At 38.6% G+C, this 23045-nt stretch overlaps 1 protein-coding gene across 5 annotated transcripts in view; it reads right to left on the bottom strand.

Annotated features, from left to right (window-relative positions):
• COL14A1 (collagen type XIV alpha 1 chain) overlaps nucleotides 1-23045 on the bottom strand; it is a 210828-nt gene that overhangs the window by 45202 nt on the left and 142581 nt on the right. For all 5 annotated transcript variants that reach the window (XM_078441830.1, XM_078441832.1, XM_078441833.1 and 2 more), the window contains exons 36-40: nucleotides 21559-21645; nucleotides 11058-11111; nucleotides 7623-7718; nucleotides 6400-6453; nucleotides 5943-5996 (exon numbers count right to left, since the gene is read on the bottom strand). In XM_078441830.1, coding sequence (XP_078297956.1) covers nucleotides 5943-5996; nucleotides 6400-6453; nucleotides 7623-7718; nucleotides 11058-11111; nucleotides 21559-21645 — 345 coding nt within the window. The remainder of the gene's footprint in view (nucleotides 1-5942; nucleotides 5997-6399; nucleotides 6454-7622; nucleotides 7719-11057; nucleotides 11112-21558; nucleotides 21646-23045) is intronic.

Below are 23045 nucleotides of genomic sequence, written 5' to 3'. Positions count from 1 at the left end.
GTCATTTTTGTTTCTTGTCTCTCCGACTTTTTATATAACCATATTAAGAACTGGAAAATAAAAATAATTTTTACTATTTCTATTTGGAGTGTTTGACAGAAAGATCATGCTCTTGGAAGTGAGTGAGCCCCGAACTGGAAAAGAGGTTATGTTTTCTTTTCTTTCTTCCCTTTTCAAATTCTTTCTCTCACTTCTTATGTTTATCAACCACATCTTGCCTGTTCTTTGTAGTTTCGCTAAGGATCACCTGACGCCCAGGGTGGGGGCTGAGACCCACTCTACATCAGAGGAGCTCAAAGATCACAGGAAGGCCCTCAGGTCACAGACACCAAGGAAAGAAGAGGAAGGAGCCAGAGGGAAGTGGCAGGATACACAGTGAGAAAGGAAGATGAGACCCGAATGCTATTGGTGGGAATGGCTCAGAATGAAGCTGAACGCATTCCACTGTGGACGTGCACTGTTGCTTTGATTTTTACTTTCTTAAATGCTAATTTTTTGAAGACACAATTTTTTCTCAGCCATACTGAAATATAATTGACATATAACACTGTGTAAGTCTAAGGTGTCAACTTGTTGTTGATTTGATGCATTTATATAGTGCACAGTGATTGCCTCCATAGCTTCAGCTACCGCCTCCATCCCATCACACAATGACCACTTATTTTTTGTGGTATGAACATTTGGGACCTACTCCCTTAGCCAAAGCTGCCTTTTAAAATGTGGTCCTGGACCTCATCAAAATAAAAAGCTTCTGCATAGCGAAGGAAACAATCAGCAAAACTAAAAGGCAACCAACGGAATGGGAGAAGATATTTGCAAACGACATATCAGATAAAGGGTTAGTATCCAAAATCTATAAAGAACTTATCAAACTCAACATCCAAAAAACAAATAATCCAGTGAAGAAATGGGCAAAAGACATGAATAGACACTTCTCCAAAGAAGACATCCAGATGGCCAACCGACACATGAAAAAATGCTCAACTTCACTCATCATCAGGGAAATACAAATCAAAACCACAATGAGATACTGCCTCGCACCTGTCAGAATGGCTAACATTAACAACTCAGGCAACAACCGATGTTGGTGAGGATGCAGAGAAAGAGGATCTCTTTTGCACTGCTGGTGGGAATGCAAGCTGGTGCAGCCACTCTGGAAAACGGTATGGAGGTTCCTCAAAAAACTAAAAATAGAAGTACCCTACGACCCAGCAATTGCACTACTGGGTATTTATCCAAGGGATACAGGTAGGCTGTTTTGAAGGGACACATGCACTCCAATGTTTATAGCAGCACTATCAACAATAGCCAAAGTATGGAAAGAGCCCAAATGTCCATCGATAGATGAATGGATAAAGAAGATGTGGTGTATACACACACACACACACACACACACACACACACACACACACACACACATAAATACATACACAATGGAGTATTACTTGGCAATCAAAAAGAATGAAATCTTGCCATTTGCAACTACATGGATGGAACTGGAAGGCATTCTGCTAAGCAAAATTAGTCAGTCAGAGAAAGACAAATATCATCTGACTTCACTCATATGAGGACTTTAAGAGACAAAACATATGAACATAAGGGAAGGGAAACAAAAATAATATAAAAACAGGGAGGGGGACAAAAGAGAAGAGACTCATAAATATGGAGAACAAACAGAGGGTTACTGGAGGGGGTGTGCGAGGGGGGATGGGCTAAATGGGTAAGGGGCACTAAGGAATCTACTCCTGAAAACACTGTTGCACTATATGCTAATTTGGATGTAAATTTAAAAAAAATTAAATTAAAAATAAAGAAAAAATAAGCCATATTCTTATTACGCAACTAAGTGTTTTATGGAAAGATTAAATGTACATATGGGAAACATTCTATGAAAATATGTTTCCAACCTCAGGGATAGAATTGGAAAACACAATTAGAGTGACTGTTATATGCTAAAATAATGTAAAACCTTTATGCTGTGTTTTTAAAGGTGTTATTCGTAATGGAGGTGCATTTTTGCCACATGTTGTATAAATCAGTTGTTTCTTGTTATTCTTTAGGAGCTAAGTATGCTCCTAATTCCAGATGCATCCATTACACTTAATAAAAACAATTCAGGTATTTAAAAATAATAATAACAAAATAAAAAAGTAAAATCAAATCAACTGTGGTTCTGCACTGCGCTCCATCACTTGCCAGCAGGAGGCTGAGACTTGTTCAGTGAGGAAGTCCAACTTTTGCTGGACTTGCTTATGGCCCCAGGCCCAGAGCTGAATGTGAGTTGCCTCTAAGAGTCAAAGATTCCTCACGGGAAGAGCCAGAATAAGCTAGAAACATTAGAAAACATGTTCCTTGCTTAAAGAGGAGAGGTTTAATCTTCTCCTTTTTATTTTTGCTCACCTTTCCCTCTTTCCAGCTAAACTAAGGGGCAACATTGACACTGGCCCCAGGGAAGAGGTGCTAACTGTTCTGTAAGCCGATAGTCAAGGTGCTGGTGCTAGCTTTGGGCTGGGAGTTCTTATCTGTCAATAAGAGAAGACAAAGATTGAAAAGGAAGACGAATGGGCAGTAATGAGTAGCCTACCACTCTTAGAGCAAATCCCACTCACTCCCCTTCCTGCCGAGGCTCTCCAAGGACATAGAAGCACAAACTGGACATCGTCACACAGATTTATCCCAGCTGCTTCCGCCTCTGTCTCGAGTGTGCTTTCCTCACTCAGGATCAGGGGCAATGAAGGTACAGTAATAGGAAGCGATTTAAGGGGGTAGTGAGAAGAAAAGACAAAATAACTCTGCCTCCCTGAGTTCTAACTGGGCAGTTTTCTGCAAGTGGCTTTCCAGGCATTTTAATGGGAAGTTTCATCATCCAGCGTTTGCTTTCAGTCTGTTCTACACCATGGTTGTTATTGTTTATTTTATTTTTTTCTGATTGCAGCTTTGCCTTTGAAGATGGCCAGCAGCAGAGCAGGAATGATCCTCAAGTTTTGTCCTTAGTGCTCTCAGCGACACCCCTCTCTCACTGCCGAGCCACAGAGACCTAGATACTGCTGCTGCTCCAGAGAGACTCGGTGCTTCATGAAGGTGCTCTGTGTCCGGATCTGCCACGATGGCCATGAACACTGGTTCCAGACCTCCTCCTTTACAGTGCTGTTATGTAACTATCTCATCGCTTTGGACGTTTCACTTTCCTTAAGCTCCCAGATATTTGACTAAATACATCAGAGCCACCTAAGTAACTGTTTTCACCCACTTGTCCTTCCTTCTCCAACTGTCTCTGAGGAACACCCATTTGTTTTCCCGGCCCAGGGTAAGTGTCATGCCCCTGACGCCACCATATCCTTCCCTGACCTCTAGGTGGATGATCTAGGAATTGCCTCCTTTAGCTATTAAAAGTCTCTCCTCTTCTGGATCCTTCCCCTTTGGTCGCAGTAATGGACAACCCTCTCTAGGCTGAGCACAGCACATGGCACATAGCATGTCCTCAGGTAAGATGTGTGCCAAGTAATATCTTATTAAATAAGATATAGGCAGTCCCCCCACCCCTGCAAGCAGGGCAACCATGTTACACAATTCCAGGAGGCACCAGTATATTCTATTCTGTGTGAACGGCACCCCCTCAAATTATACGCTGAAATAGCATTGTCCTTTTCTAAAACAATTGTCACAGAATTTGTGTAATATTTTTTTTTTAATTTTTTTTTTAACGTTTATTTATTTTTGAGACAGAGAGAGACAGAGCATGAATGGGGGAGAGTCAGAGAGAGGGAGACACAGAATTGAAACAGGCTCCGGGCTCTGAGCTGCTAGCACAGGGGCCCGATGCGGGGCTCGAACTCACAGACCGCGAGATCGTGACCCGAGCTGAAGTCGGCGCTCAACCGACTGAGCCACCCAGGCGCCCCGTGTAATATTTTTAAAACATGACCCTATAAGAATGAGTACCTCCCGAAAAGTGGATTACTTAGAAATAAGTCCATTTCTATCCAAGAATTTTTCAAAATAGGAATGGGATGCATTCTGAAAGTTTTGCCTCCAGATTGAAGGAGGGAGGACAATAAAATCCACATGTAGATATTTTATCACTTTATTACAGCTCTAAGGCTGTTCATTCTCTAAAAGAAAACATGTTTGAAGGAATAGCAAAATTTTTATTAAAAGCCTGTGTTGGTATAAAAAGAAAAAAAAAGTAGCTTTAAAAGAAAAAAAAAGTGAATTTTTAAAAGAAAGTATTCCCAAACCAAATGATCCAAACACCAATACGATACGTTTGATTTGGGAGTTCTTTACCAAGACTCGTCTCCCTGCATAGATACACCACGTAAATTCCCTGCACCAAATCTTTAGAATTGCCATTTTCAGAGCTTCAGGAATCACGAAAAAACCTAGATGTGCAACGGAGCAGGATCTTAGCCTAAGCCCTTTGCCAAAACATATAAATACTTCTAGACACTCTTTGTGCATTCACAAGAAACCTACATAAATCTAACTTTTATAGAGAATGCCTCCTTTAGATACGGTTACTTGGATATGATTTACAGACTGAGTAGTTCCATTTAATGGGCAGAGACTAAACAGATTTTAAGCAAATGAAAGTTTGATGTAATAAAACAAAAGAACATGGAAGGAATTGAAGGCCCCACACCTACATGTCTATAGAAAAAACAATTTCCTTATTCTTGAGCCGTATAACTACCCTGAGCTAAAGGCGGATCTTGTTTGAGTAGAGACGTGAGTCTTTCAGCCGGTCATTTGCCAACCCAGTGGGTAAGTTGTACCAACAATAACCAGGGCATGCCAAATGTGTTGTCCTTCATTGGATCGGATCCAAGTAGTTGCCACTCCATATAATTCAGTCTTGACAGAATTTGTGTAGCTACCCGAATCCTAAATCAGAGACCATTTAAGAAAGACTAGCCATTGCTGAAAATTTAATGACTTCCTATTGCTTCCTGATAAAGCACAAAATTCTTAGCCTAAAAATAAAATATTTACTTGAATTTGTGTTTACTTCCACAGCTTCATTTCTTGACAATCTGCCCAGATCTGAGTGTGTACGTACATGATACGCATGCACACATACACACACTGTCCTCTACTCTCCAGCCACCCTGAGCTCTTTGCAATACTGGAAATGCCCCGCCTTCTCTTCATCACCACACCTTTGTGCATGCTGTTCTCTGCTTGCAGTAGCTTTCCTATCCTCATGCACCTGGTTAATTTCTATCTCTCATTTGAGGCTCAGCCCTGATGGTGCCTCCCCCAGGAAGCTTTTCCCAACCCTCCAAGTCTGGCTTAGTTATCTATTCTTTGTAAATACTCTCATCAGGCTCTGCAAATACCCCCATTATTGCATGTATTACAGTTTCTTATTTGGTGATATTTTCTTCCACTGAACTATAAACTCTTTGAGGATAAGAACCTTAAACCTGGCTCAGGGAAAATGTGCTGGCTAAACAAACACTGGGTGTTAACTCATTCCTCTCCTGACCATCCTTATAATTTCTTTCGCTGCTGTCCATGTGAACAGGTTAAAAGAAGGGATAAGTGACAACTGTTAAATAAATAAAAAATACTGTAGATAGCATAGTACTTAAATTTCAACCTATATGATCCATATGAACCTATATGATCCTTCCTTTATGTTTATGCCTTGAGAATTTGAAAAGAACGGGAAAATCTGCTAAACCAATGCACACAATTCAGTGCAAATTATATTCAGGTTATGGGAACATTCAGAAAAAGGTGTTGCTCATTTGGAAAGGTTTGATAAAAGTTCTCAGGTTTTGATGAAACTAACGGACATAGAAGATAGGAAAATAGACACAGGATAGTAGGATATAGATAGACAGAAGGGATAATAAGGGGGAAAAAAAACAACCTTGTTTGATTTTGTTGCATAGAAAAGAATGCCTTGGTGCTAACAACCTCGGGCAGGTCCTTACCCTCTGGCCTGGAGAGCCATCACGTCCTGGTGAACCAATGCCTCCTGGAATACCCTAGGTAGAGCAAGGACCAAAAGAAGTCAGAGTCACGGAAATTGGCAATCAATTGCCTTTCCACCCAGCTTCCCTGAAATAGAGTAAGGCCTCCAAACAAACCTAATAGCATAAAGGCAAATGAAGAACCCTGAAGTTATTTATGGGAAAGAAATTTCTGCCCCCCCCCAGGCTTGTCCTCAAGAGCATCAGTATGATGCTCAGTGGGGGCTAACATAAATGAATGCAGGCTAACAGTCTTTAATACAGAAACCACCTATTGCTAAAATTAAAGCTGACTTCAGAAGCGACAGCCTTTATTTTGCCCCTTTGCAATGCTCTAGACCTAAGAGCACTTTTTAGCAGATGACGATAATAATAATAATAATAATAATAATAATAATAATAATAACAGTAATAATACCTGTGGACCAGGAAGGCCAGTTTCTCCTTTTTCTCCTTTGGCACCGGGCATTCCCTGAATATCCAAAATTACACAGGGTTAAGTTCACATAGGGTAAGTTCTTAGTCTCTTCATCTTCTCCATGGACTGTTCTAACGTTTTTACCACTAACTTGCTTTTACATTAACATCCAATACAGCATATTTCACTTCTCACATCCACTACCCCATGTACGTAAGCATTCCTATGGAGTTGAACATTTATACAGCAGAGCAGTTCAAACACAGAACATACAGTCTGCTACAGCTAAGCCCATCCTGGAGATAGATGAAGGAGAGATTGGACAGTTCAATACCATTTATGGTTTAGATTTTTAAAGTTCGTATCTATAGAGTTTTGGCTTCGTTTTGGCTAGAAATATATAAAAATGGAGAAGCAAACACAGACTCTGGCACATAGCAAGACCTTACCAAAGGCTTAGTAGTAGTAGTAATTACATATCTGGCATGCTAATGCTTTCTAACATGTGAAAATAACCCTGGAGCAGAAAACTTCTCAGCCAGGGAGATACAATCGTATGCCCAGAAAGATTGTGAAACGTGTGCTTAAAAGGCTTGTTGGCTTCAAATATTAATTTTAATTAATAGAAGTTGGTTTTAATCTTTAAACCTAGATCCTAGCAAGATTAATGAAAACCAGTAAGTTGCATTATATTTGCTTTCAGTGATACGAACAGCTTTTACAAAGTGCCTAGATAAAGTACACTGTCTATAATCTAAAACTTCGACTAAGTGCGTTGTACTTTGATGCCCACTGAGATAAAAATCATAAATAAATGATGAATCTGTATCCATGATTACTACAAAGACATAATGAACAACCTAAATTTGTGTAGCATTTGTTACTTTCTAGATTTTATTCCATCTGTTAAGGACTTGATCCAACAAGAAAAAGGACAATACATGTCACAGCCCTGATTCTCTTCTATAGACAAATTGCTTATGGATATGCTTACTCTGAGTGGAGGCATCTATTTGTAAAAGACACTCGCTATTTAACAAGAATAACAATAAAACTGGCTGATGAATGAACTCTCAGTAACTACTTCCATTTCTCAATTTTTATTTTTAGGAGTAGGAAGGAACTGAGGCTCATTATAAAGGTTATAGAAGACAAAAGTTCATCTGTGACTCATGAAAAAGTGATCACAATACAATCCACGCAAATGTCTACACACAACTCACAGGCATTCCCTGAATGGACAGACCACTTGGTCCTTGGGGTCCAGGGGGACCCTGAGGTCCCGGAAGGCCTATTTCACCCCGAGGGCCCTCTGGTCCCTGGAACACAAGAGAAAAAAGTTATTCCAGAGGTAAGTTAGATGCTCAGTACTCAAAAGATATTTCTGCTTAGAGCACTTATGATTTATTTCTTTAAATAAATTTCCCTAAGACACAGAACACTGATAGGATGGCAAGACAACATGCTTCAAAGGGTGCACCTCCCAGGTAAGATGTCATCAGGAAACCAAAAGAGTAAACACATAGGGGTTGCTGCAACTTTAATTGTTTGCTTCCATAAATAAGAAAGCTGTGCCAACTATGTGAGTAACTAGACCCCCCATACTCCATAACAAATCCAAAAGACAGAAGTGTTTCAAGACCACCCTCCTGGTCTGTGCAGGTTCATACCATCTAGCTGACCTACGTTCTCTCCACCTCCACAGCTGTCAGCCACTCACCTCAGGGGCACGCCTACATTACTGAAGACTTTGCACCCAGTCCCTTTCTTCCTCACCTTGATCCCACCACCGCTCTGTGCCTCTTGACTGTCTGCTTAATGACCTGTCCTCAGCGCAATATTACTTGATTTTCTTTCTTCTCGGGATCAGGCACTCCTTCACATCAGCAACTGTTATTTCTGTAGTTTGGACCTTGTGGTTTAGCTAAAGCTATACCACCTCTGTAATCTCCAATCCAGAAAAACTACCTCAACCTCTTCCTTCCCCTCTCTGGTTCTGTGACTCCAGGGAAAACTAGTATAAGTTAAGACTTCCAACACCTGGGTATCGTATTAAATGGGAGACTGACGATTCCATTACTTGAGACAAGCAATACAGAAGTGGGGATAAATAACGAGTGCAGTCTAAGTTCTAGGTGCATGGGAATAGCCATGGGGACATGTCCAGTAGTCTGGGGATCAAGAGAGATCTGAGCCGGATTGGATTTTGGAGTAGTTCAACGTGTGTTTGTGGGTGAGGTTATGAGATGAAAAGTGGGTAGAAGGGAGAAGAAGAAAGAGCAGTGTAGGAAAGGCCAAAGGGGGAGAACATTTCAAAGAGAGAGGTGTTCAACCATGCCGGATGCTGTAGAGATCTCAAGTAAGACAGGAATTAAACCATAGCCTGCGGATTGGATTACAAGGAGGTAATTGGTGGCCTTCATGACAATTTTACAGAATTCTTATAGGAACAGAAATCATCTGCAGGTTAAGTATGATGCTGGTTGTACAGAAATGGAATTATACACTATACACTTCATTGGTTCTTGCCTCTTTTGTGTGGCAGAGTGTTGTTGAGGTTCATACATTTCATTGCATGTTTCCATAGTCTGTTCCTTTTGATTTGTGAGTAGTATCCACTGCATGAATATAGAAAATTGTTCATCCACCTGCAGGTGAATACTTGAATTGTTTTCAGTTTTTTGCTATTGTGAATAAAGGCGCTATGAACATTTATGCACCAAAAAAAAAAAAAAAAGGAACTATTTTATAAGTAGAATGCAGAAACTGAATGAAAACTATTCTTAAAAGAAACATAGTATATAACAGGAGGGGAGACCAAGGTAGCTAGATTTAAAAATATGGAAGAGACAAGCTGGTAATTGACAAATATTAGTTAATACTTGCAATCATTTAATCATATGTCACTTAAATATATTGAGGAATGGAGAATGGAGCAGAAAGGCAGCAAATAAGGGTCTCATTTCATTCTGGACGGTAGGAGACAAAGACAACTCAGAGAGATCAACAGCATGGCTGCTTTGTGGTTCTAAATTCTTTTTATCTGCTTGCTACAACTGAAATATGGAGCCACAAAATGGAAAATAATACAGAGTGGGGCTTTCCATGTGGAAGGTATACTTTATCTGTTCCTCCACTACCACATTGGTGGACATGTGAGCATCCTTTGTCCAACAAGATCTTTTCCTAAAACCACTTCATATTTGTATCTGTGATTCATCAATATCATTATATAAAAATAGCCACATCAGTAGTGGTCCAGTGGTCTAATAAATGGATTATTAGAGGTAAGGGGTAAATGTTGGGATCATCAAACATCTTTGAACTCCTAATGTGTCTTCATGATCAGAAACACCATCCAGAGGGAACGTTGGAAAGACAATGGGATTGTGCTGGGATCCCAATGGGAACAGGAAGCCAGAATGTACATGGGCTCTTGGGCACTGCCCTGGGGTGGAACCGAGGAAGACCCACTATATTGCTGTCTGAGAAGAGGCCCTCAAATCACTAGCCTTCCTTGTAGCACCATAAGAAACATCAAGTCTATGCCTAAGATATGTGTCACAATCTCAGAAATTTCAACAAACAAAAAAGGAGATATCTCATGGACTGAGTTTTGAGTTGACTAGTGCTTGATTATTCTCAGTCTTCTTTCATTTACTTCTTCCCTCCCACCCCATATTATCTCTCACCTTGCTTCATTTGTTTCCAATTTTATAGTAAACATTTTTGCAATGTTCTCTTCACCATGAATAAATACCATGCAAATTTAGTAAGTGACCAAACAAGTCAGTGAGTCAAGCAAGGTGGGTGGAGGGGAGATCATGTGGGGCGACAGGGTGAACATGAAACAAGGAGTCAAATAATAGAGGGCCTTGAATGCTGTGCCAAGGAAGGTGAATTGTATTCTCAAGGCAATAACATATGACTACAAGTTTAAAAGTATGATATGACCTATCAGAAATTTAAAGAAATAAATCTGGGGGCAGATGTGAAGAATCAGTCAGAAAATCAAAATTACTAGAGCCAGGAGACCAGTTATAAGATTTGCCAAAAGCCAGGTAGAAGATGGTGAGGCCTGAATTCAATTACTGACTGGGCTCCTGCCCATCCCTTAGGGCACCTTTGTGCAAAGTAGTAAAACGTGTCCCTGGACATGGCTTGGCATGGTTTGGCCTTCTTAGCTGGTGCCTTTGTGCAGTGCATGGCCTAAACCAGCACAGTTGGTGGCCCTGGGCAGCGAGAAAGGAAAATAGAGTTGTGTGTTTGATTATACATAGTGGGGAGGGAGGAGGACTCTAAAACTTGAGAAATCACCTGGGATGCAGTGCTCCCTAGTTGTGATTCAGTTTTCTCCTTACTTTGTTGCAGGTCGAGGAAGAGCAGAACACACACGAGGGAATACTACCTTGGAAACTAAACCACTCAGAACATCGACATCCGATTTTTGACCCAGAAACAAACCTTTCTTTTACTAAGTTATTAAATATTTTTATGAAAAAAATGAAGTCTTTAAGAATAAGGGAAAAGACTGAGATACAACTTTCATAAAAATATAATGAGTTTTGGATCACAAAGGGTAGATGGTACTAGGCTCCAAAATTACATCATTGCCAGTTATGAGAGACAGAGATGCAGAGAGACAGAAAGAACATTACCTTTGGACCCTGGTCACCGCGTTGGCCCTTTGGTCCTCGGAGTCCTGGACCACCCTGGCAAACAGATGTTAACTATTAGCACAAAGACAAGTCTTAAAGCAGCATATTTCATCCATTTTCCTCAATAATATGGATTATGTAATTTCTTATTTTGAATAAAGGCCAGCTCATTGTGTAATGGTATATGTTCATTATGATCCTTTACTGAAAACCTGCCAGACTCCCCTCTTCCTGCTGATGATCTCATACTTTGAGAAAGCTTTCAATGCCAAATCCTTTCAAATTAAAAAAACTTACAGTATTTGGGACTTCAGTGTGTAAGACTACTGCTATTAATGGATGCAAATAATAAAATTAAAGTACACTGCAAAATAATAAAGTACACTGCTAATCTAAAATTGCGTGTGTCTTATACCACAACTTTGAGTTCTTCAATTAAATTATAAAAGATATATATACCATATATTATTATATACTATAAAAATAGTAACAATTTAATTTTATTTATACCGTAAAAGGCTAATTAGTGTTACTGAAACTTCAGTTATTTGAATTTCCCTAATATTTTTGCCCTATTAATGTATCATCTGCATAATTACTTAATAGCATTTTCTTTATCTAGATATATATGTACATACATATGTACATATGTAAGTATGTGTATATGTATTCTTTGTGAACACAGTCTTTGTATATATGTGCATAAATACATATGTCCATTTATACTCTATTTTTCAACCGACTCACTATTTCACTTAAATCTGATCTTAAAAGCAAACATTATAGTTCTAAAGTTAAGGGGAAAACGTATTACTTATTAAGAATAGAAGGTAACCTTAAAAATATACTATAAATAATGCTATTAAATTTAGCTAGATTTTGTTCCTATTGAAGTCTGCGAGCCATGGACTTGCTCTGTTAAAAAGGGAGGCGAGTAAGAATACAGAATATCTCTTTCACCTGAGCAGAAGGGTTACAAGCTCATTAAAAATAGAATAACTTTCTCAGTGTGTGATTCTAATTCATTTCCTGCTACGTATGCGACTACCAGAAAGCGCTTTGTTACCATCAGTGGAATGCTTACAGCACGTGGGGAAAGAATGATCAGGAGACCTTTCAAGGTTTCTTCCAACTTGTTTTCACCACTTAAATTCACTCCCCTCCCCAATAACACCAGGTTGCTTATTTTCCAGACTTTTAAAATACAATTATAAAATTGCATTTTATGTGTACATGTATCTATAGAGAATATTGCCTATAGTATTTTTGTGCTATTACATGATGTATTAGAATTTACATACATGATATCACACTTTTTACATATTTCTCATATTTTACTTACATATTTTAACTTCATGTATTTTGGAGATTTTTCCCATGACATAACATATGATTTAGCTCATTCTGAATGAGTTGCATAGTTGTCCAAACCTTGGATTATATAATTGTTTGTCTAACCATTCTTCTTTATGGGAAATGTAGGGGGTTTTTTGCACATTTTTTTTTTTTTTTTTTTTTTTTGCTGTTTAAACAGTTCTATAATTAACATCCTTATACATCCCTTAAATATAAACCTCAATATTTAAGAACAAATGTTAATATTTAGTATATCAACAAGTAGAATTATAAATGAAATGTGCAGATCAGCAGATATATTTTCCAGCTGTGCTCCAAAAGAGCTGTGCTACTTAATTCGTCGACCAAGAGTTTAAGAGAGTTCCTGCTTCTCTAAACCTTAGTCACCACTTGATACTGAAGGGGAGTGGGATTTGGTACTTCACAGTATGCCTCTCTGGCATAAGGATTATTTTAGTCTGATTACTTAAGAAACTCAGGAGAAACCCTGAAAACCAAAAACCTAGTAAAAGTTTGATAAGAGACATTTATATTTATGCATTTACATTTATAAGGGAAATTTCCATTTCTCTTTTTTTTTACCAGGAAGGAAGGGATGCCTCTAAATCTCTAGAAACTTACTTATGAAGAAAGCAGAGACTTGGGTCTGCACATCAGCCTCACCCTCATTTGCTATACCATTCCTGGTAATAATCCCCACCCCCAACACCTTTTTGTCTCTTTAGCTGAAGAAGACATTGAAAGTGATGGCTTCAGCTACCCTGGGGGGCTCCTCAGCTTTCCTGGGTATCTCCCATGTATTCAAGAGATACATGTCTTATTAAACTCTTGACTGTTTTTCTCCTGTTCGTCTGTCTTTTTATAACAGGGGTATCTTAGCCAAGAACCCAGAAGGGTAGAGGGAAAATTATTTTTCCTCTCCTATAATATTGTCAAACTTTACATTTTGACCAAACTAAGGTAAAAATAATATTTTACTCTTATTTGAATTTTCACTTCCCTTGAAACTACTATCACAGAACATCTTTTCATAACATTTGCCCATTTGCATTTTATCTCAATGCGACTCCCTATTTATATTCTTTACCTGTTATATATACTCTAATGGGCTGAGTGTCTTCTTCTTTTTATTGTGCAGAAATTCTTCATATATTTGGATACCACACCTTTCACTGTTATGAGATGCAAATCTTTTTCCCCAGAGTGGCAGACTGTTGATTGGCTACCAAAGAATCTTTCCTGACTCCCTTCTCCATTTTATTTCTCCTACTGTAAGGGCTAAAGAAGATAGATTTGCTTGCCCAGCCCCCTTTCTGCACCCAAGAATGGGCACATTAAACACTTTGGGCCAATTTGATGAAGAGGCCACAGGCCTATCGAAAGGAAACTGGGGAGCTGGGACAAGCTTGGTCCTTGATGAATTTGTTGAGCAGCCACATTTGCCTTGGGATCATCCACCTCTACAGCTTTTGCTGTGAGAACAATAAATGTCTCAATGTCCCAATGGTTTACACCACTGTGTCAGTCATATTGTATGTTCCTTGCAGCAAGCCCAATGCACCCCAATTAATATACCATTCTGGCACCACTCTTCTTGTCTGCGCATTTTCAATGATTGGTTTTTAACTACAGGTTTTGTTCCAGTGACTCATGGATATTCACACCAAAGGCACCACGTCTAAAAGCCTAGAACCTTTTTATATTTCTTTTCTTTTTTTAAAAATTTTTTAATGTTTATTTATTTTTTGAGAGAGAGAGAGAGAGAGATAGAGCACAAGCAGGGGAGGGGCAGAGAGAGAGGGAGACACAGAATCCGAAGCAGGCTCCAGGCTCTGACCTGTCAGCACAGAGCCTGACGTGGGGCTTGAACCCATAAACCATAAGATCATGACCTGAGCTGAAGTCTGGCGCTTAATCAACTGAGCCACCCCGGCACCCCAAACCTTTTTATATTTCGAACTTACTTTGTACCTTATCCCTAATCTTCATCACTGAGCACATAAGAATTCAACATATCTTTTTGGATGTTAACTTCTATCCTTTTAATAAAAAAGGGTTATTAGTCTAGGCCAAGGAAATGTGGTTCTTTCACCCATGCCTTCTTGTAGCTCTCTTATAGCTTTCTTGGCACAAAACACCATTGTGGAAATTCTTGAATGAGAAAATAATCACAACTATGTTAAATCATTAGATGGGGCTTATTGCATATTGTTTGGGATACTATCTCTTGAATAGTTTATAAGTTATATTATAAACTATAAAAGTATAGTTTATTATACTTTAAACATTCAAATATTTTAATAGTTTTTCTCCTAATTTACATCTTTCTCTCCAAGTCAGAGCTCAACTCTTCCCATTTGCTTCTCTGCTGCTCTTTTCCTCATTCCAAAGTTTGACTCTAAGTCATATGTAAATATTTTATAACTTGTTCCAGCAGTATCACAGATGAAAAAAATGTGAAAACCCTCCAGCTAAAAAAGCTTATTAATGCTGCTTAAAATAAGATAAACATTATTATAATTAAGAACTGAATGGATAAGCACTAGGAATGAAGAAGAAACAAACAAACAAACAAAAACAGAGAAGCAGACATGTGCACGGAGATCACCCTGGGGGAGCATGGGGAAAATGGTTCAGGTTTGCTGCAAAGTTTGTATTTTAAAGCTCACACAAAGCACAGAAATGTGAACTAGGGCCTATGATAAGTGGGGGCAGGGTGGAAAATTAAATGTTCTTTAAAGCTGAGGAATTTGTAAGGCTGCACTGTGAATCAGCTAGGAAAAAAACCCCCCAAAACTAGCAGGTGGATGACAAAGATGTTGTTTCCAATTTAGCTATGGGAGGAGTAAGAAACATTTCTACTAAAGAATATTACACAGAAGCTGATTCTCATACAATCTAGAGACAGAATTCACATTGCCTGTCAGGATCTAATGAAACTCCAATATACACCCCCCACCCAAAAAAAATTCACAAAATACATGTGAAAACAAGATACCATGAATAACATCAGCAGGAAAAAAATGGCAGAATCAGAACCACATATAATGCAGATATTGAAATGATCAGCTTAAAAAAATAAACTGTATTTAAAATACTGAAAGAAAAAAATAGTTTTGATGTGTTACAAAAGAAGAAATACTACAGAAATGCCCACAAGGTTTGAAGAAAACATGAATAGACATTTTTCCAAAGAAGACATACAGACGGCTGAAAGACACATGAAAAGATGCTCAACATCACTCATCATCATGGAAATACAAATCAAAACCACAATGAGATACCACCTCACACCTGTCAGAATGGCTAAAATTAACAACTCAGAAAACAACAGATGTTGGCAGGGAGGCAGAGAAAGGGGAACCCTCTTACATTGTTAGTGGGAACACAAACTGGTGCAGCCATTCTGGAAAACAGTATGGAGGTTCCTCAAAAAGTTAAAAATAGAACTACTCTACAACCCAGCAATTGCACTACTAGGTATTTACCCAAAGGGTACAAAAATACAGATTCAAAGGAGTACATGCACCACAATGTTTATAGCAGCATTATAACAATAGTCAAACTATAGAAAGAGCCCAAGCGTCCATCAACTGATGAATAGATAAAGATAATTAATACACACACACACACACACACACATACACACACAATGGAATATTGCTCAGTCATGAAAAAATGAAATCTTGCCATTTGCAACAATGCTGATAGAGTTAGAGTGTATTATGCTAAGTGAAATAAGTGAGCCAGAAAAGAACAAATACCGTATGATTTCACTCAAATGTGGAATTTAGGAAACAAAACAGATGAACACATGGGACGAGGGGAAAAAGAGGGAAGCAAACCATAAGAGACTCTTAACAATAAAGAACAAACTGGGAATTGATGGAGGGAGGTGGGTGGGGGATGGGCTAAATTGGTGATGAGTGGTAAGGAAGGCACTTGTTGCGATGAGCACTGGGTGTTATATGTAAGTAATGAATCACTAAATTATTCTCCTGAAACAAACAAACAACAACCAAAAAGAAATGCCCAGAAGTTTTGAAAAGGAACCAAACAGAATTTCTAGATATGCTAAATATTACCATCAAGATCAGAAATACAATGGATAGGTTAAATAGCATATGACACATAGCTAAACATAGAGTACACCAGAAGGTAAATTTGAAGAAACTACACAGAATGAATCCTGGAAACACAAGGAGAAATAAGTAAAAAAGGTTAAGAGACATGACAGTAAAATGAGAAGTTACAATGTACTTCTAATTGAGTTTCAGAAAAACATAATAGAGATGACAGGAGAGAGGCAATCTTCAAAGAGATAATGACTAAGAAAACTCCAGATTTAATGAGAACACTGGTATTCAAGCCATGAAGTCATAAATTTTCCAAAATGGCAGAATAATAACATGAAAACCCCACACCAAACATACTGTGGTGAAACTTCAGATCACTAAAGACAAAGGGATCTTGAAACCAAGATCTTCCTGTTTATTAGTTTGGAAAGTTGTCTGACTGCTTTAATTGAGGTCAATATTAAAAATTTTAAGCAAGACAGGAGGCTTATTATTCTCTTATATTAACATCTGAGCTGATAATGGTTCAGTATAGTAGAGAAGCCTTACCGTGTAAGACAATGTGGAAGCTTTGTTGCTTTCCTTTTATTGCTCTGCTCTGTTCCAGGACGCTGCTTACCAAAGTGAACTCCCTACCACAAGTTCCCACAGTAGTCTGTTGAGAAAGGTAAGCATGGATAAGGAGGGCCCTTCATTTTCATTTAAGAACAATGTCTAGGGTGATTACATACACCTTTCCTCTCACTACCAGCACTTAGTCATAAGGTCATACTTACTTGAATAGATGCTAGGAAATCAAGTCACTAGCTGAATGGCCATGTACTTAGCTAAAACTCAGGGAATTCTACTATGAAAAAGAAGCCATGGCAATGAATACGGGGTGGGCGGGGGGGGTGCAATTAACAATCTCTGTAACGACCAGCAAAACTATCTTTTGATAATATGGGGAATAAAAACATTTTAAGATGAACAAAAAATGAAAATTTACTACCAATAGTCTCTCATTAAAGGAATACCCAAGGGGTGTCTTCCAGGAGAAATAAAAATGATACCAGAAGATATTGTAAGCCAAGAAATAGCAAATATGGAGCAAGTCTTACCACATATTAATTTATAACAAATAATAATAAAATGTCTAATTTGTGATGTTAAAAAACTACTAAAATACCAGATAGCAACAGCACATAAATTATAAAAAGGATGATCCAAGAGAAAAAAATTCCAAGAATATTGTGTTGGTTGAAATAAGGGTAGAAATTATGGTTCATTTTGGACTTTGTCACATTAAATATGTTTGTTAAAATCTCTTGGTTTACTACTGAAAAAACAGCTATAGAGAGAATAATTTCTGAATTAGTGGAGGGGAGAAAAGAATGAGAGTAATAACAGAAAGTCAAAAAGTAGATAAAACTTCAACAAACCAAGAAATCCACACATATATCATGTGGGACAAATAGCAAAAATTGCAGTGATAGATGGATGTAGGAATATTTGCCCCAAGAGGTTAATGATCAAAAACAATAGAATGGACTAAACTCTAAAAAGAAAGATTGCAAAACCAGATTGAAAACAAAATCTAACCATATGCTATTTAAAGAGAACACATCTCAAATATAAAGACATGGAAAGGCTGAAACTAAGAGGCTGGAGAAAATACCTACCAGGAAAATAAGTCAAGCAAGAAATGTTGACATAGCAAGTTGTTCTCAGTTTTTTGCACACTGTAACACAAACTCAAGATATACAATGCAGAATTACAAACAAAATTTGACAGAAGGACACTGAAGTAGAAGACTTTAAACACTTATGTCACTAATTGAAAGATAAAAAAATAATGCAGACAAAGGAGATTCTAACAACACAATTTACAATTTGATTTACTGGGCATTTATACTTAGAATTCTGAACTCCACAATTAGAACACACACATTCTTCTAGAGCATGCATGGAACATCTGTAAAACCTGACCAAGACCACAAGGCAATGTCAAAGAATCAACAAATGTCAAAAAATTGGTACTATATAGACTATCTTCCATGATAAGGTACAATAAAATTAATCCACCAAGAAAACAGTAAAAAGTGCACATACAATTGGAAATTTAAAAAGGCACTTTTAAGTAAATCGTGGCTAAAAGAGGAATAAAAAAAAGACATAAAGGATGATAGCTCACAGAAATCTTAAGTTTCACTACACTGTAATTAAAATGTACAGACAATAAAAAGTCCCATAAACAACAAGAAAGCCATAGACCGTGAAATGATATTTGCAAACCATTTCATTAATAAAGATTAGTGTCCAGAATACATAAAATCTCTTAGATACTAATGAGCAAAAAACCTGCATGACAAAACCAAGAAAAAAGTTTATAAACAGGTATTTATATAGAAAGAAATCTGGGGCACCTGGGTGGTTCAGTCAGTTGAGCATCCAACTCTTGATTCTGACTCATGTCATGATCTCACAGTTCATGGGATTGAGCCCCACGTCTGGCTCTGCACTGAGTATGGAGCCTCCTTGGGACTCTCCCTTTCTCTTGGCCCCTCCCCTGCTGGCTCGCTCTCTCTCTCTCTCTCTCTCTCTCTCTCTCTTTCTCTTTCTCTCTCTCACAAATAAACAAACAAACAAACATTAAAAAAAAAAAGGAATCCAAATGGCTCAGACACAAATGAACAACTGCCCCATGTCACTAGCAGAGAGGGAAAGTCTTATTTCAAATAACAGCCACACAGGGTTTTACAGTCATCAGATAAGCAAAAGTTCTCGTGTTTGGCAACAACAGGCAGTGCTGGTGAGATGCTTGAAAGCCAGAACTCTTCTAGATTTTGTGGGAAAAGATATTGGGACAACCACCCTGAAAGGCAATTAGCGGCTTCTTCATGAAGCTGAAGGTACACCATCCCTATTCTCCAGCAAATCTGATTCTAAGTGTTATTGTAAGAGCACTCGACTTATGTTTGCAGAGACACACAAAGGATGTTCAGTAGGCAAATACTCCACAGTAGTGGGTCAATAAACTGTACTTTATATAATGGAACAATGTGCATTACCCTTGATAAAGTTCAAAGACATGATTTTGGGTTAAAAAAAAAGCAAGCTACACAGTTGAAAATAAATCTGTGTTTCTAATTCCAAGATTAAACTAAAGATCACTCCTTATATTTAAGTTTTATTTTAAGTTTATGTGTTTATTTTGAGAGAGAGAGAGAATGAGTGGGGGAGAGGCAGAGAGAGACAAGGGAAGAGGATCTGACAGCACAGAGCCCAATGCGGGGTTCAAACTCATGAACCTTGAGATCATGACCTGAGCTGAAGACAGATGCTTATCCAACTGAGCCACCCAGGCCCCTCATTTGATTTAAATTTTGTAATACACAGAATACTTACATACACTTTTTCTCATGTATTCCTCATAACATCACAGAAGGGTGCTATTTGACATATGAGGAAATGGAGATTCACTGTGGTTCAAAGATTTGCCTGGCCTTTTCTTAAAAGTTTATTTATTTACTTTGAGGTGGGGGGGAAGGACAGAGAGAGAGAGAGGGAGAGAGAGAGAATCCAGACACCAGGCTTGAACACACAACTGTGAGATCATGACCTGAGCTGAAACCAAGAGTCAGACACTTAACCGACTGAGTCGCCCAGGTGCCCCAAGATTTGCCCAGTTTTATGATTTAAACTTAATGCTTTTACCATCACTCCATATTTGCTTCTTTGGGATAAAGAGTCTCCTGTTCCAAAAAAAAGGAGGGGGGGGATTTGGGTTCCACATCTGCACTTGAAAGAATGTTCTCTGTGCCAAAGGTAAAGGAGAAACTGCTGGGATATATTTCAGATACATTCAGTGGGTTCTCTTCCTTTTTGTTCAGTTCAGGAAATGTGGTGCACAGATGAAGGAAAACCATGGTGGTGGGGCCACACTGGAGTGAACCTTCACGCTGTGAGCCAGTGGTCAGTCTGCGTGATCTCCTGCACGCATCTTGGTGGGGCCGCCTCCTCTGGCAGGCCAGCGTGCAAGGGCTGCTCGGGCATCAGAACATTCCTCCTGCAAGGTCTGGATTTCTTTATTTGCTTGTGATTCTTCTCCCTGCTTCCTTTGTCTTTCTGCCTTGATCCATTAGCTACTTCCTAGCCACAGACCAACTATATCATATTCACCTCAAGGAAACACTGATAACCCCAGTTTAGGCGATTAGACATAAAATGAGCACTTAAACACATTAAATGGAAAAATTCATCCTGGCAAATCCGAAGACCCGCATAGTGCAATTACATACATTTTATGTTTTACAAAGATGTTTTCTTTGTCTCCCTCCTTCCTTCCTCCTCCTCCCCCCTCACCCTCACCCTGGCCAATCTCCTTCTCTCTCCTTTTTTTTTTCTTCTTTAAAAAAAATTTTTTTTTTGTTTTATATTTGAGAGAGAGACAGAGTGCAAGTGGGGGAGGGGTAGAGAGAGAGGGAGACACAGAATCTGAAGCAGGCTCCAGGCCATCTGAACTGTCAGCACAAAGCCCGACGTGGGGCTCAAACTCACAAACCGTGAGATCGTGACTTGAGCTGAAGTCAGACATTTAACCGACTAAGCCACCCACGTGCCCCCCTCTCTCTCCTTTTTTGCAGGAAGTTCCCATCAGTGGTGGGGAACTTCATGTTCAGATAGGGTAATTTTCCTGCTGAATTTTCCTCATGGATCAATTGTAATACAGAATGGGCAAAGGGAGGGTATGCAAATCTTAAAGTTACAAGTACAAGGCCAATCTTTGAAACATTCACACTGAAAATGAACCACAGGAGTTTAAAGGGGAGATTTTGAAATACATAACCATTTGAGAGATAAGTATGCTATAGAGGTTAAAGAGGGTCATCTGTAGGAGTCATGGAGACCTGGATTTGAAGAAAAGATGTGTTCTTTAGGCAAGTTACTTAACATCTCTGTGCTTCAGTTTGCTCACAGAATTAAGTATATGTTTATTAGCACGGTGGCAAACACATATTAGACACACAACAGATAATAGCTATAAATATTGCTAAAGAACATTTAAGTCTAAATTAGGCAAGACTTACTGGTGGGCCTGCTGGTCCCAGAGTCCCTGTATTGACTTCAGAACAGGAGCAGGAATGTGGTAGCTCCGGGCAGGTCTCCTCATCCCTCTGAGAGGAAAAAAAAAAAAAAAAAAACCAAACCATAACTGTTAACAAGACAATACAATGGCTTTATGGATCAAGGAAAACACTTTGATTTAAGACACTTAAAAAAAACTTTTAAGTGAACATTGGTGTGGAAAGGCAAAGAATATTCTCTGCTGCTCACAAAATATTTTCCTTAAAGAAAAATGAATGAGTGTCTAGTGAGTCACTGATCATCACCCTTACCAAAGGATGTTGATAAAATGAGCTTGGAGGTGAAGAAAAATGAAATGCAGGCGAAGAAAGAAAGGCAGAAGTGGGTGCAGAAAAAATTCCTCGTTACTATTTCCTTCAGTTTGAGTAGGAGTACTCTATGAACTACAGGTCTTGAAATTTTTCTTTTTTCTATTTCAAAGGATATTTTTTCCTTTCAAAAGGATAAAAAAAAATGTGTTGGAATAGTCACTCGGAACTGCGTCTACACTAAAACACACAAAACAAAGTAAAAACAGTGCTTAAATGTATTGTCAATTCCCCACAGCAACTTTAATTACGACTCACATTCTGTGGTTGAAATTAGGAAACATCATAGCATCAATCTAAAGCTTTGGGACGGGCTCATTTTGCTTCTCTAGCACAGTTTTGTTGCCACATGACATTAAAGATAGATTATGAATGTCCGGTTGAACATCTCTGGATGAGTTACCGAGCTATGAAGACAGAGTACCTGCTAACAGCTATCGAAAACTTTGTGAATATCTCATTTGAAGCACCAGCCAAAAATGAAGTCTGCACTGGGATAAGACACTACAGAACTTCATAGGGTTCACCAGTCCCATTGGATAGAGAGAAAATAAACATCATTATTTAAGACTGGGGAAAAATAAAGCTGGAACTGAATAGAACACAGATGATAATTAAGTTGAAAATAATCTCAGTATCTAAAATGTTCACAACAGAAACCCAAAAAAGGTTGAGCAGGGGATCTATATATACTGTATATACTTTTCTCTAAATGTTGGACAATAGTCAAAGCTTTCAGCTCATTACAGGAAACCCCCCTGCTACCACATCCGGCCTGACATGTGGGCAGCTAGAGTGAAATACAAACTTAAGTATCCAGAAAGAGCCCCCTAACAAGGCTGATACCAGGCCTCTTGTGACCAGAGGCCATAATGGTTTTGCCACTGCTGCTGACTATACATGCCTTCCTACTATGGAACTGGCCTATCTTCAGTGATAGAAATGAAAAGAAAAGCTCTCATCAGGCCTGAGTCCTTCCTAGGAAAAGTGGTGATTGCATTTGGCTAGAGACAGCATAGGATTCTGAGTGTTTCTGCTTCCAATTTCCAATCCATCTGTGCTTAAGCATAATATCACGGTGTCTCTGATTTAATTCTTCACCAGAGTTTACTTGGAAATTA

The sequence above is a fragment of the Panthera onca genome, chromosome F2, assembly GCF_046562875.1.
Source record: "Panthera onca isolate mPanOnc1 chromosome F2, mPanOnc1 haplotype 2, whole genome shotgun sequence".
Lineage (NCBI taxonomy): Eukaryota > Metazoa > Chordata > Mammalia > Carnivora > Felidae > Panthera > Panthera onca.
The sequence above is the reverse complement of the archived record's forward strand: the minus strand, read 5'-3'. Positions and strand labels throughout refer to the sequence as shown.